This window comes from Oreochromis niloticus, unplaced genomic scaffold (genome assembly GCF_001858045.2).
Source record: "Oreochromis niloticus isolate F11D_XX unplaced genomic scaffold, O_niloticus_UMD_NMBU tig00007510_pilon, whole genome shotgun sequence".
Lineage (NCBI taxonomy): Eukaryota > Metazoa > Chordata > Actinopteri > Cichliformes > Cichlidae > Oreochromis > Oreochromis niloticus.
The window spans coordinates 1,062,033-1,078,650 of record NW_020328614.1 but is presented as its reverse complement, the minus strand read 5'-3'; the positions used below and the strand labels follow the sequence as shown (position 1 = coordinate 1,078,650).

Below are 16,618 nucleotides of genomic sequence, written 5' to 3'. Positions count from 1 at the left end.
TAAGCAAATATAGCAGTCTGTGACATCACTGATGAATCCATCAGTTGTGTTTGAGCCTGTTATCACTACACAAACGTTTGTTTAGTCTTTCCCGAGAAATAACGTCACAAACATGGCAGTCAGACATCCCACGCTGGGTAAAGGTCACGGTTGGTGTTGGTGGCTACACTTAACTCCCAGTGATTTTAGAGAATATCAGTGGTTACACACTACAGTGGGATAGCCCACCACTGACGGTAAGAAAATGCACATTATTAAGTAAAACAGGCACATTTGGAACAGAAATAACTTTTTGTAACAGCTGCATTAAACTTGGAGCTGATTTAGAAACATCACCTCGGAGCACTGTATGTTACTGTAATGTTTTACACTGAATGACAAACTTTACTGTTGTCTATAGTTTAGTGTTCAGTGCTGAAAGCAGGATTGGGATTTTGTAAATGTGTAAGTTACTGACTTTGTGGAGATCAGAGTACATGAGTGCGTTTCAAACACGTGGCTGTAACAGTGTATGTGGGTGGGGACGATCAGCCGATATTTAGCAGAAGCTGACACTGAGGATTGTCACAACCAGTCATGGACTGTCTCTGGATCCTGAGCTGCACTCTGTGTTTCCTCCTGAGCTGGATACATGTGGATCAAGCGGTGGCTGAACCGTGAGTTTGTCTTCAGCGTGTTTTTGTCTGTGTGAGTTGTTCACTGCAGTAACTGCTGTATGTGCAATGCTGTATGCAGCCAGTACCTGGTGGCCATTCCTGCAGTTATTGAAGCTGGAGCTGAGACCAAATTCTGTGCAACTCTCCGACAGCCCAGTGGGACTCTGGTCATGACTGTCACTTTGAAGTCCCGAGAGAAGAACACGACCTTATTCACACATACGTCAAATGAAGAATTTCAAACCTGTGTTCAGTTTAAGGTCCGCAACCAGCACTTTCACCCACAAAGTGTGTTTGTTAGTTTTTATTGTAAGCATTATTGGCTTTAACGACTATCTACAATATCCCACTGTTTCAGGCTCCTTTGGTACAAAAGGAGGTGCAAATGTTTGAGGTGGAGGTACGAGGAGACACATTTTACTCCAAACAAGTCAGAAAAGTGATGATCCAAGCGTATGATCCCTTCACATTCATCCAAACAGACAAACCCATCTACCTCCCTGGACAAAAAGGTAACAATGTGATGTTATGTTATATATGACATGTAGTTCATTCAAATTCCATCATCATGAGCCAGCTGCTCCACCATCTCCAATTTGTGGAACAAGTTTTGTGGTCCAAAATTTGGACACACATACAGTGATTGATGTGAAATGTTTGCTTCATATAGCAAATGTTTTTCAAGATATTTAATATAATATTTAATACGGTCGATCGACCGAGATGTTTGTTCGCACTTTGAAATCCGACTCCATCTTTGAACATAACTACCGTATTTTCCAGACAATAAGGCGCACAGAAATCGATAGTGTGCCTTATGTATGAATTCTGGTTGTGTTTACTGACCACAAAAAGATTTTATGTGGTACACAGCGCTCAAAAATGTGTGAAAAAAATATTTTAGTACGCCTTTGGTAAGGTACGAAGCCGCACCGCTTGATGGATTGTTGGAGCATTACGGCTACAAGAGTCAGAAGCCTCACGGACTCGGCGTAATCTGGGTCCTAAACGCCATCTGCTTCAGGTCCTAAAGTCAAACAAACACTGCGGCATCACTGAGAGTTAAAAACTGTCTAAATTCTTTCCTCTTAATAAAATGATCAGTGTTGCTGCTTTACCAGGTGTAACAATTAAGTTTAACATCCAGGCATCCATGAAAATAGAATTTATTAAATTTAACAGAGTTAGAAGTTAGCAGGAAGTTAGCTCGCTGGTTTTGCTAGCTACCTAAACATGATATAGCATGTTCTGACTGAAAGATTTCTGGATAAAAATAAAATGTACAGCTCTGCTATCACTTCCAAAAATAAATGAAGACAGAAAACTAATCAGCAGTGATGTTAGTAGGTAGGGTTACTGAAGTTGGGCTAGCTGGTATATAATGATGTGCTACATGATCGCTAGCGACACTGCTATGTTAGCATAACATAAACACAGTGAAGCTGGAGGATGAACGCTAACTTTTTTCCACTCGATAAAAGTTCCCAATGGTTTTTGAAGAATGCAATCGCATGGAAAGATGCTTTAAATGGACCAAACCTCAGTCAGGAGAACAACCGAGATAATCCATCCACAATACCAGGTTAATCATTATTATACGATAAGATAACCTTTATTAGTCCCACACGTCAGAAATTTGTTTCGTTACAGCAGAAAGTGGACAGTGCAAAGTTACATAGCAAAAATTATAAGGCGTTTAATGCGCCCTATAATCCAGTACACCTTATGTATGAAAACAGACCCGTTTCAGACCCATTCATTGTCAGTGCGCTTTATGGTCCGAAAAATATGGTGTTTTAAAAATCTATAAAAGGAAAAAAAAATCCCACAAGTTTCATATTTGAGCTCACACTAATGAAGAACTTCACGTTGCAGAAGACAGCTACTGACAACGAATGCACAACTTCCCCCAAAGGCCATATTATATTTTCCATTTTGAGACCTGTTGCTGTGATGGAGAATTAGACAGTAATTCAGCTTAACTTTGTAATCGGGGACAGATAGCAAAAAATGAATCATGTCTGAGTCAAATTCTTTTTATGTGACAGTTTAATGGTTTTATTTTTAATAGTTCACAATAAAATAAATATGTTTGAACATGGCTTTGGAATTCAAAGTACAAAAAAATCGTGAGGGAAGAATATGGAGGGCCTCGGGTGCCAAAATGTATTAAGCACATAATTAAATAATGAATTAAATGTGTCATTAATTAAAATATAAATTAGCAATATCAGTTCAATTTCAATAAATTAGATATACGTATATGTCTTATACATGTTAGTCCATTATCTGAGATCTGTCTTGGCTTGCTGTGTAGGGTAACCAATCAGATCTATGTTTGATAAGTAGCAGTGACTTTGTTTTAAAGTATAAAGAGAGAAACAGAGGTAACCTCTCAATTTTTCTCAAAGTGAATTTCAGAGTCGTTACGATGGATAATAAAATGCGACCTGCCAATCAGCTGGTGAGTTTTTGAACAGTATTATTAATAATGCTGTTTGGAATTTGGATGCAGTGATTTACACAACAGTTTCTTAACTCCACCTGTCTTTCTTCCTTTTTCTTTCAGTATGATGTCATTGAACTTCAGGTAAGAGGGCGTCTCCAGAAAAGGCTTTTACTTCTCTTGTAAATGCATCAACACAACACTGAACACATGCAGTCAGACAGACTTGAAGGTTCCCTGCTCACTGCTTGCATACACACTGCTTCTGCAGTATTACTCCAAGTTACTGACAGTGCAAGGTTTAAAAATTGGACAAATTGGGTTGCATGTATGTAATACACACCGTGCAGGGGCCTGTTCTGTCACTTGATGCCCCACATGTAAAAATAAAATGACAGTGATTAAATCAAAATAATAATTTTGATTTAATTACTCCACAAACACAGCCACAGCTTCCCTGTCATTACAGCTTAGGTTTCTTTATATCTCTTAATTTTTTAAACATTTATAAACAAGTGCTTCACATCTAGAAGGGGACAAAGCTGGCTACAAATGAAGACAGGGCATTTTTAAGTCCCTCTAAATTTATATTGTCCAGTTTTAGCTCTAATGTTGTTGAAAAAGAAAATAAAGAATCTAGTTGGTACTGTATTTACAGCTGTGTAGTAGCTGTCACTGTCATTTGATTTAACAGGATCCAAATAGTAACAGGATTGGACAGTGGCTAAATGAAACATCCAATAGCAGAATATTGCAGCTTTCTTACTCCTTGGACACTGAGGCCCGTGAGGGACCGTACCAGATCATTGTGTCAATGGGTGAGACGAAAATATCTCACAATTTTAAAGTGGAGAAGTATGGTAAGTCAGTCTTATTTATTTTTAAATTCTTTGTTGTAATGGAGTGCAAATGCTGACATTCATATTTTTCCCCAGTTTTACCCAAATTTGATGTGACAGTAAATATATCTGAAGAAGTGAGTATTGGGCAGGAAGACATTGAAGCTAAAGTGTGTGCAAAGTAAGGAAAAATTCTTTCAGGACAAATTATGTGTTGTTGAAAATCTGGAGTTTGGAGAGCAAATGACTCACAATGTTTATGTATTTTTCTTTAAATAGGTACACATATGGACAGCCTGTACCAGGACGTGTTACAGTTAATGTGTGCAGACCTATTGATAGGTACTTTTTCCATGGTGTATCGGTGCACAGTGAGGATGATTTGGCCCTATTGCAGATAAGTGCACCCTGCCACACAGAGACAAAGCAGGTACAGTTATGACTTTATTTCTCTCTAACCTTTTTACCCTGATACTTTGGGTACATTTAGGCCCCTGCATTAGCATTACAGCATACAGGTTGCCTGCTCTACCCAGTTGAACTGGCGCCGTGTGTCCTCTTCACTGTTTTTCCCTACATTTCATCATCTCATACTTGTTTCATCCACGGATTTGAATTGTTAGTGATATCTCATCTTTCTTGGATGGACGTGTCAGCTCCAAAGGAGTGAAGTGGTTATTGTTGTGCCTAAAAGGCTGCATAGGTTGTGTTGGTGTTTCTAATATCTGCTAGATGATTAGCATTACTGGTAAGGCTAAGGCAAGTGGTGTGTCTCATTATGTCTGTCACACAAAAGAATACAACTTCTGTGAGAAATCTAAGAACTTCAAAAATACTCTGATCAGACTGCGACACCTAAACAAGCTGAATGAATATACACATATCCAAAGATTCAGCTCCTGTTTTAAGTTTGAACAATTTAGACTGATTTACTGAGTTACTGCTCAGTGTTGGGAAGGTTAAAATGTATTCCACTACAGATTACAGAATACATGCCTCAAAATGTATTTTGTAATGTATTCAGAATACGTTACTCAATGAGAGCAACGTATTCTGAATACTTTGGATTACTTAATAACTTATCATTCTTTTTACTACTACATGAATGAACTATTTCTGTGAGTTTTATTACTATTACTGAAGGCTACTCGCCATACCAATACCAATTAAAGCTCCAAGCAGCGTTATGAGGGCCCTCGCACCCCCCGCGCGTCGAGCCACGCTCAACACCTGAAACCAGCACGTCCGATCTCATGTCACATTGATGGAATTCATGCATTTAACCACCAGCTAACATTTCATCTCATTCAATTATGATTATAGTCCTCCCACTAGGTGGCGCTCTAACCATTACTGACAAATGCCATAACAAACATTTCCGAGCTCGAGTCTCATCATACCTGCGCCCTTTGGGAGAGATTGGACATTGTGTTTTTGAGTGACAGCAGATTACTGCTTTTTGGCGAGTGATTGAAACTCCACGTGGCGCCATGACCACCCCGTTTTCCTGAACGTAAAAAGCTTCGCAATTTAACATCACAAAGGTCTTTAGATTCAACCCACTGGAGATCGTGCCAATCTGATGAAATCCCTTGGAGGAGTTCGTCAAAGTACGGTGCCTGAAAAGAGGGGAAAATGTCACCAAAATTATACATTAATTTTAAAATGGCTGACTTCCTGTTGGATTTGGGATATTGCTCCAAGAGACTTTTTTTGTACATCTTGATATCTCCTATAAGCATACCAGGTTTCAGACTTATAGATAAAACACAGAGCAGGGGCTGTTGTTATGAAACTTTGTAGGGGGCGCCATTTCGTGCTATAGAATGAAAATGATCACATAACAAAAAAGCCTTCATCACATTGGAGGTGTGCGCCAAATTTCAAGACTTTTTAAACTTTCCAATCCCCTCAAAAGCCACTTCATTGTTCATGGTGAACCGCGTTGCCACCAGGGTGCGCCATTCAGTTTAAGTCACAATTTTCACACTGAAGCATCATGAAGGACTGATTGTGATATTCACCACTTTTGAGGTGGCCACGATGAACCTGTGAAAATCAGTACAACAAAGTGAAAGACATGACATTTCCTGTTGCCAGTAGGTGGCGCTCTGCGTATTCCTGACAATGGGCACATCAATCTGTTCAGGGCGGGTCTGACATCATGCCTGTAAAGTCTGGTTCTGATCAGACTGGATTTCATGGAGTTATACAAATTTGTTTCTTCATGGTGAGACATCAAAGTTCACCATGCTGCTGGGGTCACACCCTTTCACGAAAAGTCACAGTTTTCACTGTAACCCAAGACCAACTCCTTAAGGCTTTCCTGGAGAAATTTGAGGCTGCAGATGTCACCCATCGCAATACTGTACCCTAAAGTGTAAAACATGACATTTCCTGTTCCCACTAGGTGGCGCTGTCCCTGATGTCAAATGTGGCCATTGAAATCAGTTCAGGGGTGGAGCCTTATCGTATCTGTGCTCTTTGGTCCACGTCAGACCATGTATGACAGAATGAGAGGCAATAAGATTTTCATGACGAGTCATCGAAATTCGCCGTGGCGCCACCGCATCACTGTATCGCGAAAACTCAAAAGCTCGGCAATTTAACATGGCCCAGGTGTGTAGTTGACACTGACCGAAGATGAAGCTTGTACGACCAAATCCCAAGGAGGAGTTTGAAAAAGTTCGAGGCATGGAAATGGCAAAATTGGAGTCAAAATGTCACCTTCACTTCTAAATTGCGGACTTCCTGTTGGGTTTGCGGCAATTGGCCCACTGACTTTTTTGTTCGTCTTGGCATGATACACATGTGTGCCAGATTTCATACATGTAGCTCAAACGATGTGGTCGTAGGGCTGCATTTAACAACACATAGGTGGCGCTCTAGAGCCATTTCCCAGTGCTCATATGTAAAACCATTAAAATACAAAATTTTTCACCAGACCTGGCATGTGTGCAAAATTTCATGAGTTTTTGAGCATGTTTAGGCCATCAAGAAGGCCCTTGTTTTGCCTGAATAATAATAATAAGAAGAAGAAACAGAGCAGATACAATAGGGCCTTCACACTCTCAGTGCTCGGGCCCTAACTAGATTTTTAAATCTTAATATAAATGAGTAACAGTAGGTGGACATTAGGTAAGGCTGCACTTGTTGCAGCGAGCTCATATGGAAAACTATTTCGCGCTTTTTTAAAACAGGTCAGCGACTCCGACAGTAGTAAAGGGACCTCTGCCTAATACGTCGGGTTTGTGTCGGGCACATAGCTGAAAACTAGCTTTACTTTGGTGTCTGGGTCAACTTTGCTTGCGAGAGACAGAGAGAGGCGTTGAAAGGCTGCTCCAACGGAACTTATTGTTTCGGAGGAAAACACGAACACAGAGTACAGTCGATTCTCAATACAGTGGCTTGCTAAAGTATTCGGCCCTCTTGGACTTTTCCACATTTTGTCACATTACAGCCACAAACATGAAACAACTTTATTGGAATTCCACGTGAAAGACCAACACAAAGTGGTGTACATGTGAGAAGTGGAACGAAAATCATACATGATTCCAAACATTTTTTACAAATAAATAACTGAAAAGTGGGGTGTGCGTGATTATTCAGCCCCCTTTGGTCTGAGTGCAGTCAGTTGCCCATAGACATTGCCTGATGAGTGCTAATGACTAAATAGAGTGCACCTGTGTGTAATCTAATGTCAGTACAAGTACAGCTGCTCTGTGACGGCCTCAGAGGTTGTGTAAGAGAATATTGGGAGCAACAACACCATGAAGTCCAAAGAACACACCAGACAGGTCAGGGATAAAGTTATTGAGAAATTTAAAACAGGCTTAGGCTACAAAAAGATTTCCCAAGCCTTGAACATCCCACGGAGCACTGTTCAAGAGGAGGGATATTATACCCCTTATGTCAAATATTCATGAGCTTTTTGAGTGTTAGGTTCTAATGAATTATTCATGAGCTCAGGAAGTAATAAAAATATGATATTCATAAAATTATGATAGTCATAAAATTATGATTTTCATAAAATTATGATTTTCATAAAATTATGATATTCATCCAAAAAATGCTAGTTCATAGGTCATTGCTTTTCTTCCCCCTAAAAAACAACTAATTGATTATTTTAGAAAAGTTTTTATATCAAATAGCATTCTTTTATTTTTAATCCGTTAAAAACTTTTCCTTTTTTTCCTAAAGAAACGCCATCTGGTGGTGGGTCAGCGCATGACAGCGCATGAGTGCGCAGGGCGCGCACCTCCTGCGCCTGTGTGTCTGTGCGCAATTGTGCGCGTGCCTGTGTCTGGGGCTCCGTGTTTGTGTATTTAAAATGTGTTAAAGCATAGTATAAGTGCTTAGTTGTGCTTTTGTAACGTTCAGTATGGCCAGACATACAGGGTGCATGCCTTGTGGGAAAACTTTATTTCAATTTATATGCATTTGTTTAATCCGAACAAAGAAATTTAAAATCAAACTCAGAGTCACAAAAAAACACTCGCGATCTCCGCGGCTCCCACCTGATCCTTAGGCAAATAAGCAGGGAGAAACTCCTCAAAAACCCTCCGCGTTTTTCTCCAAAACCCTTAGAATAACTTCTAGGGAACCCCCGTATACCCAAACCCTTATGCTCGATAACAGGGGAAATCCTGAAACCAAATCCTTAGTCTTTTTTTTTTTCCTCAAATTCAGCGCCTTAACCCTAGGCACATAACCGGCCAATCCTCCTGAAAAACAAAACAAAACAAAAAAACCTCCGCGGTTTCTCTCCAAAATACGCAAAACAAAAAACCCCTAGAAATAACCTATAGGCAACCTCCTATCCCCAAAACCTTATATTCGATAACAGGGGAAAATCCTGAAACCAAATCCTTAGGCATTTTTTCTCAAATTCCGCTCAGAGTCTAAGTTCTCCTTTCGCTATCACTCCATCCCGCAACCGCTGCCAGAGCAGCATCTTTTTCCTTCTTGTTCGCTCCACCATCTACTGCTTAATGATTCTGGGTCTTCGTTTGAAATTTGCGCCGGAGATCCACTCCGCCTCCCAGGTAAACCTTACTGCCCCGCTGCCAATCACATAACAAAGGGGCGGCTCCATTCGCACCCCGGTTAGCCAATCGCGCTCAGCTTGGATTTTCATGATCCCCCCACTCAGGTTAAGACTCGCGTCTTGTCTCACATGCCATCTGACTTCGGACGCGTGGACAACTACCGCCACTCAGACCGAATCCACAATAATACCCCCGTCTCCAGACCACTTCAACAACTACCGCCACTCAGACCGAATCCACAATAATACCCCCATCTCCAGACCACTTCAACAACTACCGCCACTCAGACAGAATCCACAATAATACCCCCGTCTCCAGACCACATGGACAATTGGCGGCACTTTTACCTGTGTGCATATCAATCGTCCTAGGTAAACCTTACTGCCCCGCTGACAATCACGTAACAAAGGGGCGGGTCCATTCGCACCCTGCTCACCCAATTGGATACAGGCCCGATTTATCTTGTCAGCGATAGGTCTATTCTCTCACCTGCATCAGGATAAATAATCTCACATTTCAAGTTGAATTTAACAGTTTTTCCCTCTCAGAAAAACAAGTTTTCTCCTTTTTTCACAAACAACATGGCTCCAGACCTACCAACCTCACTGTGGTCTCTCAGACCCCCGTAACCAGCTACAGAGCCTCTGCCACGCCAGCGCAACTCAGACGAATGCATCTTTGCCGGGTCCAACCTGGGGCCCGTTCTTCGTACCTCGCTTACTACATCCAAGATCAAATGACACATCCAAGATCAAATCATCGCGCTAACTTTGAGCTCGCTAATCCGGTTCTCCGAACACACCTGTTGTTGACGATTAGTATAGCTGGATGAAGTAATCTGAGATCACTGGGTGGCTTAAAAGGGGCTACGCATCGATAGTAGAAACATTGATCGGCAACCCTGTGATTGGTCGGCGAAGATGTCGAAGGAGCGCGCACAGTATTTCACGGCAGCAGACCAAGAACTCTTGATTGAGGGATATCAGGAGTTTCAGAGTTTAATTAAAACGCAGGGGAACACTGCAAAGGCTGCAAAAGCAAGGAGAGAGGGCTGGCAGAAAGTTGCTGACAAATTAAACTCGTAAGTGATCCATGATATTACATTATATCATGTGATATTATATTATACCACATTATATTATATTACATCATATCCTCTTTCACATTAGAGCCACAACAGGACCCACTAGAACATGGGAAAAAGTAAAAGTGAAATATAAGAATATTCCACAGAATGGTAATATTTATCACTTATATTGCTTTTAGTCTATGACAAGAGACCCTGGAATAATCTGTTTGTTTGTTTATAACAGCAACCAAGAAAAGGGCAGAGCAAATAAAGACAGGTGGTGGTCCTGCACCCCCTCGTCACACCCCTTTTTGTACTGTGACATTTATTGACATTGTGGGTTTTTTTGTGTGTAGTTTGACATAACACTCCATCACTTTTACCTGTTCCCATGCAAGGGGTGACTGAAGCATGCACAGTAAGTCGGGAGTAAGTATATACAGTACAGTAAGTACATTATATATATATATATATATATATATATACATATATATATATATATAATATACATATATACATATATATATATATACATATATACATATATATATATATATATATATATATATATACATATATATATATATATATACATATATATATATATATATATATATATACATATATACATATATATATATATATACATATATACACATATATATATATATATATACATATATACACATATATATATATATATATATACATATATACACATATATATATATACATATATACACATATATATATATATATATATATATATATATATATATATATATATATATATATATACACATATATAAATATATATATATATATATATATATATATATATATATATATATATATATATATATAGAGAGAGAGAGAGAGAGAGAGAGAGAGAGAGAGAGAGTGTTAAGTAAATAATACCCTCACGGGAGAATCGATATCTCTCTATGAGCACACCGTCGCGCTGAGCTAAAGGATCCCGTCTATCCCGCAATATACGCTAAATTCTGTAAACTCTCCTTATCAATCTTGCACCTTCCTTGCTCGCGTACAAACGGACAGGACATGGCTGCGACAGACTTCCCAAATCCACCTTCGCTTTTATAGTCGTGGTCTCTCATCTTGATTGCACGTAGTAATTTACTATTACTACTCTAAAATATGAATTACATCTGACATGATCTACTACATGTAATAGAATGATTAATAGTACATTTCCCTTTTTTTAGGAAATGACCTGTATGTATCTGTATGAAATCAATAAAAGAATCAAATGCTGCATTATCTTTAGTTACATTGATAATATTTATTTATGGTAAAACAGTGGCGAAATATCGCTCTTGCTTTCATATAACTGCAGCGGACATACCTGAGTGGCCGCGATCTAATCCTGTTTACATAAAGTAAACCTGCTCCCGAGCAGGTTTACGCTTACGGATCTGTTGCTATGACAGCAAGTCCCAGATGAGCTTCGGAGAACCGAACGATCCAAGATCACGCGAAATCGTCAACATTCAAATCCGGCTAACTTACTTAGCGAGGTACGAAGAACGGGCCCCTGCATCTGCTATCCCTTTGGAGGAGAGATTCCCTCTCAACACCGGGGGATTTTGGGGCTATGCTTTCAGCCTCCCGGAGAGCCAAATCTATTTCTACCAGCTAAAAGCAGGTGAAAGTTTTGGCCCGCTGACACCACGGATTGCTTTTAGCTCCTCTGACTGGGCTGTTTTGACCCTCATCGCGACCCCTGAAATCCAGAAGAGCCTGCGGGAAACGAGCCCCCAGCAACCGCGAACAAGGGACCAAGAAACGCAGACGCCTCGTGTTTTCAAAGGGGCCCATGCGTTTCCACCATTCACCCAACAACACCGGCCTTTAAACGCGGTGAGAAAAACCGTGACATATGCGCAGTGGGAGACTAAGAGCACGCCGTTTTGCAGGTGGGTCTGTAAGGCGAGTCGTCAGACAGCAGATAATGCCGGCAAGGATGACTTTGTGCTGGACCTTACGAACACCCACTCCGGTGTTTTCAACACATTGCTTCGGATTCCCACTCAGGACTGGTTGAAAATGGTGGGTGAAAAGAACGGCAGAATTTTAGAGCTTTTTAAGCTAAGTACAAGCACAACTGAGTTGGTCCTGGTTGGAAATAACCCCCCGCATTCAAAATAACCCTGCCCCCCTCATCCGGTCCCCCTTACCCCGCCTCCTCCTCCCCAGTGCTTTTAAAAACCGCAACGACCGTCTCCTCCACATCGTCTGTAAACAGCCATGAGTCACCACAGCTCTGGAACTCCCTCTGCTCTAACCCCAGCATCCTTTCGGCCAGCAGCTGCTTCTACTCCAGCCGGGAACCCAGTGATGGATCTTGCTACTCCACCACCGAGTCCCCATCAGGCCTCATCATCTCCGGCCGCTATGCTTGCAGATTCGCCGCTCCTGCCTTCATCACCTCAAGGTTGGAACTCGCCCCGCCACCCTGCTCTCGGATGGCAATCACCCGAACAGACCCCGGTAAACAACCCAGTCTCCGGTGTCTCGCTCTGGGCTTTGGGTGACCCTGTGTGCCGGGCTCTTTTCAGAGAGCCTGAAGACAATGATCCCCACCCCGGGGTGAGCAGTGGACAATCTTCATCCCTGGACATTGATGAGGCCGCTACTCTACTCCCCACAGCCGTTTTTGAACTTATAAAACTAACTCTCAAGTACCTTGTCATGTCGCTACTCCAGAAACACCGACAAGACGTGTGTCAAGGATGCGCAGTCTCCCACCCCTCACAGAGACGCCATTCTTGTCTTTTCCCGCTGGAAAAATATTACTTTTTCAAGTACTATGATGAACTCTGCAAAAGATTATGGAATGGACATTTCACCAACACATTATTACAAATTTTACGGTTAGAAGGCTTTTCACCACCACCCGAGCAAGTCAGAGGTGTGGCCCAGGCGTATCTCTTTGAACTCAGACGCCCGCGATATAGAGGGCACTCTGCAAGAAATCGATGCCAGTGTCACTGAAGTTACCCGTACTATAATTGATCAAGTGTTAGATGACAATTACTCACTGTGGCTGTCCTAGTATTTGTTTTTCTTCTCTTTCCTATTATTTTTTCTTACTGTTAAGTATTTCTTTGTTTGTTTTTACTCGTTTCAGATGTAATTTTTTTTGTTTGTTTTTTTTTCATTACATCAAATAAATTGTTTTTGGAAAAACGTTGCATCAAATAAAACCTTTTTGGAAAAGCATTGCAAGAATCAAACTCGTTATTTTTGTTTTTACTCATTCAAATGTATTGTTTTTCATGACATCAAATAAATTGTTTTTGGAAAACCTTTACATGAAATAAAACTTTCTTGAAAAATCATTGCAAGAATCAAACTCGTTATTTTTGTTTTTACTAGAATCAAAGTGTAAATGTTTTTAATGACAACAAATAAAATATTTTCATGAACTTGTTACATGAGATAAGTAACTGCTCGATCATGAAATAAAACCATAGTTAAACATAACTTCAAAGAACACACATGGCAGAGCAGATTCTATTGAAACGCGCATATTACGACCCATCTCGCCCCGGTAGTTTTTGCGGAGTGCAAAAATTGATTAAAAGCGTGCAGGATGAAACTGGTACAAAGATTAAGGCGCAAACAGCTCAAAACTTCCTCGCAGAACAGGACGCAGAACAGGCAGACCTTCAATGAATTTAATGCTTTTATTTTTCTCTTGAAGCTCAGAATACAGAGGCTGAAAGGATGTATAAACCCACACAACATTGTCAATAAGCTTGTTCAAAACATGTACACAGTTTTCCAATACAGATTTCACAAAAAATGTCTTTCCCGAGCCACTTGGCCCAACAACCATACAGGAAAATGGCACATGAAGTCTGGGATCAAACTCGATTAAAGCAGGTTGAAACATTTTTAAAAAACATACAAAACAAACAAAAAAGAAAAAAGAAAAACAAAGATTAATCAATAACCAAAGGGTAAAGTCAGACCTCCTGGCAGCAATCTACGCTTGTCATAAACAACCCGGAATTTTTTGGGGAATGATGAATTTTTCAGTGCAAACCCAGCTTTATTACGAAGGATAGTGTGCTGTGGTGCCTCAAGTGTAGACCCGCCTTCACTGTTATCAATGTAATTGTCAACCAGGTTTTTCACAGATTCAAAGTTGACCCTTTCGCAGACATCGTGTGTTTGTGTGATCCCTTTTGCTTTCAAGACAACTTTACCTTTTTTGGTCATATAGCCATAGCTTTTGGGTCCAGCTGCAACAAACTCTGTAATGAAATCATCCTGCTCTAGTTCATTAGTGAGGTCACCCAAATATCTACCTAATTCTAGTTCAGATTGATTTTGTTTGGTGAGATAAACAACACTGTCAGTATCGTAGTAAATTGCTCTCTCCTGCAACTGATCCAAATAACTGTAGAGTTTCATATGCCCATATGAAGTAGTGAAGGCCGCAATGAAGATTGTGCTGCCCTCACGACACGTGACCATGTGAAGCTAGACAGCCAGCGAACAAAATAGACGAGATCTTCCACACAAGGCTTACTTTTCTTGCTTTTAATGAAGATCCTTTAAAGCCTTATCCTCTCTCAAGGCTTCTCCTTGCTATTTCTTATTTGTAACTGAAACATACAAAAGGTGAAAATAAATTGCTAGCTAATACACATCTTAATGAGAAACATAAAGATTAGCCTAGCTTAACACGTGCGTTACATTAGCATCACAGTTCACTCCATGTAAACACATATAAAAGTCATTTCTGAACACATTAATACTTACAAAGACGAACGTTTCCCAAGGTACAAGCGTGTAGAGCACTTTTAGCGTGTACATGAGCTTATTCACAGTTTTAATACTGCCGAAGCACTTTTCACAACATTAACGGAGAAAATACGTCAAAGATAGGTTAATGATCAGAACGCTCCCTCGCTCCCATTTCCGCACGTACAATACAAAGATAGCTTGCGACTAAGACGTCTCACTCTGAGCAAATTTCGAACCCACACATTTTAACTGTTTTTAGCATGAATCACATAATATTTCTTAACTTTCGAACTTATTTATCACCTTGCTTACGTAACTTAATCAGATTATGCACTAACTACTGACTTTTGACCAAAAGGCATAACAAAGATGTTATCTGTGGAGTTTGGCAGTGGGGTACAGAGATCGCCATAACACCACTGAATAAGCGCTACATCGTCACTGACAAAAGAGAAATAGGTCACTTTGTATTTTGGAGAAAACATCAGATTAAAGAATTCCTCGGGGTCACTCACCAGTTTGCTCTGTGTGAGATTATTTCTCTGGCCAAATTTTCCCCAAAAAGAGTTTAAACACAGTTTGGCCATTTGTCTTTTAGCTGGGTTTAGTTTTATGTTTTCAGGGTCTAAAGTGATGCCTTGCTTAGCCTGGTAGTCTTTAATGTAAAGCTGTTTATCCTCCTCAGTTACAACATCTGATGGATAGCCTGAAGCTTCTTGTTTTTTGCGCAGGAAATGATGTACATAGTCTGTGAATATTGTGTTACTCTGTTTCCCAAAGTGCCACACCTCGGTGATTCTGCTTATTTGATACCCCTTTTCTAAGGCAAGGTTAAATTCTACAGTGGTCCAAACCCCTTTGAGTGCTCTCTCCTCGTTGCTATGGTTACACGCCCCCTGTTGGTTGTTCATTTCGGCACAGGTGCGGCAGAGGGTAAAGAGAAGCTTTCCTGACTTAGTTTTATAGGGTAAAACTGGAAAATATAGTGCTCTGGGTGGGTATACAACCGCTTTGATAAACCCAAAGTAGTTTTTAGGGTGTTGAAAATTTCGAAAGATTATTTGAGGATGTCCTAAGGGGTAACTACAGGTGCTATTTACAAACGGATATAGCGAGGTAACATCCACATAACCGATTCTCTCCCCAGGGCCTGCACTGCAGCGCAGCTGTGCAGGGCTTGTACGCCCTCCAAAGAGGGCATGGCGGGGGTTCAAAGGTTCTGGCGGTTCGTAATGTTTGAGGAAGTTGATTACACTCTCATCAGTACGTTTCAACTCGGTCCACTCATGCTCCCAGATTGTAACAAGACACACGTTATGCTCAGTTCTCAATTTAGCGAGTCTTTCTTCAGTGCGGCTGTTTAGCTCTGCAAAAGTTAGGTCTAACAAGGGATTAATGTCGGCCTGATTTGAAAAACACTTAACACACCCATGAAAGTAACAACCCAAAAATTCCCAGACATATGGTTTATTATTAATTAGGGCATATCCATCTAAATAATAACTACCCAGCTTTTTTTCTCCTTGATTTAGAGCATGTCTGATAAAAACACCTTGCGTGTACGAGAGATATTCTAGCCATTGAATTGAGGCAGAGGAAAATGATTTGACCTGATTACGGTAATTTAAGGGACATGGTATTGCTAAAGAATTGGCTGGCATGAAGTTTGTTAAATAGGTTTTCAGGCAGGCACTTGCAAGCGTGTTGCGGCTGAAAGGATCTACTCCTGTTTCTTCAATAAACCCGTTTCTAAACAATTTGCAGCCCTCAGCTAGAATTTC

General features: G+C 40.5%; 1 protein-coding gene and 1 long non-coding RNA gene across 2 annotated transcripts in view; one reads left to right on the top strand and one right to left on the bottom strand.

Annotated features, from left to right (window-relative positions):
• The first annotated feature begins 561 nt into the window (after positions 1 to 561).
• Positions 562 to 16,618, top strand: part of LOC102080049 (alpha-2-macroglobulin) — a 50,820-nt gene continuing 34,763 nt past the window's right edge. The window contains exons 1-8 of the mRNA XM_019357189.2: positions 562 to 656; positions 736 to 916; positions 1,015 to 1,168; positions 3,068 to 3,120; positions 3,226 to 3,246; positions 3,797 to 3,962; positions 4,038 to 4,122; positions 4,221 to 4,371. Of these exons, the coding sequence (XP_019212734.1) occupies positions 577 to 656; positions 736 to 916; positions 1,015 to 1,168; positions 3,068 to 3,120; positions 3,226 to 3,246; positions 3,797 to 3,962; positions 4,038 to 4,122; positions 4,221 to 4,371 (891 nt within the window). The 5' untranslated portion in view covers positions 562 to 576. The remainder of the gene's footprint in view (positions 657 to 735; positions 917 to 1,014; positions 1,169 to 3,067; positions 3,121 to 3,225; positions 3,247 to 3,796; positions 3,963 to 4,037; positions 4,123 to 4,220; positions 4,372 to 16,618) is intronic.
• On the bottom strand, positions 14,619 to 15,185 carry LOC112845477 (uncharacterized). Its single transcript, XR_003218301.1, has 2 exons — positions 14,853 to 15,185; positions 14,619 to 14,695 (listed from the first exon to the last, which is right to left on the bottom strand). It is a non-coding gene; the product is annotated as an uncharacterized LOC112845477 (long non-coding RNA).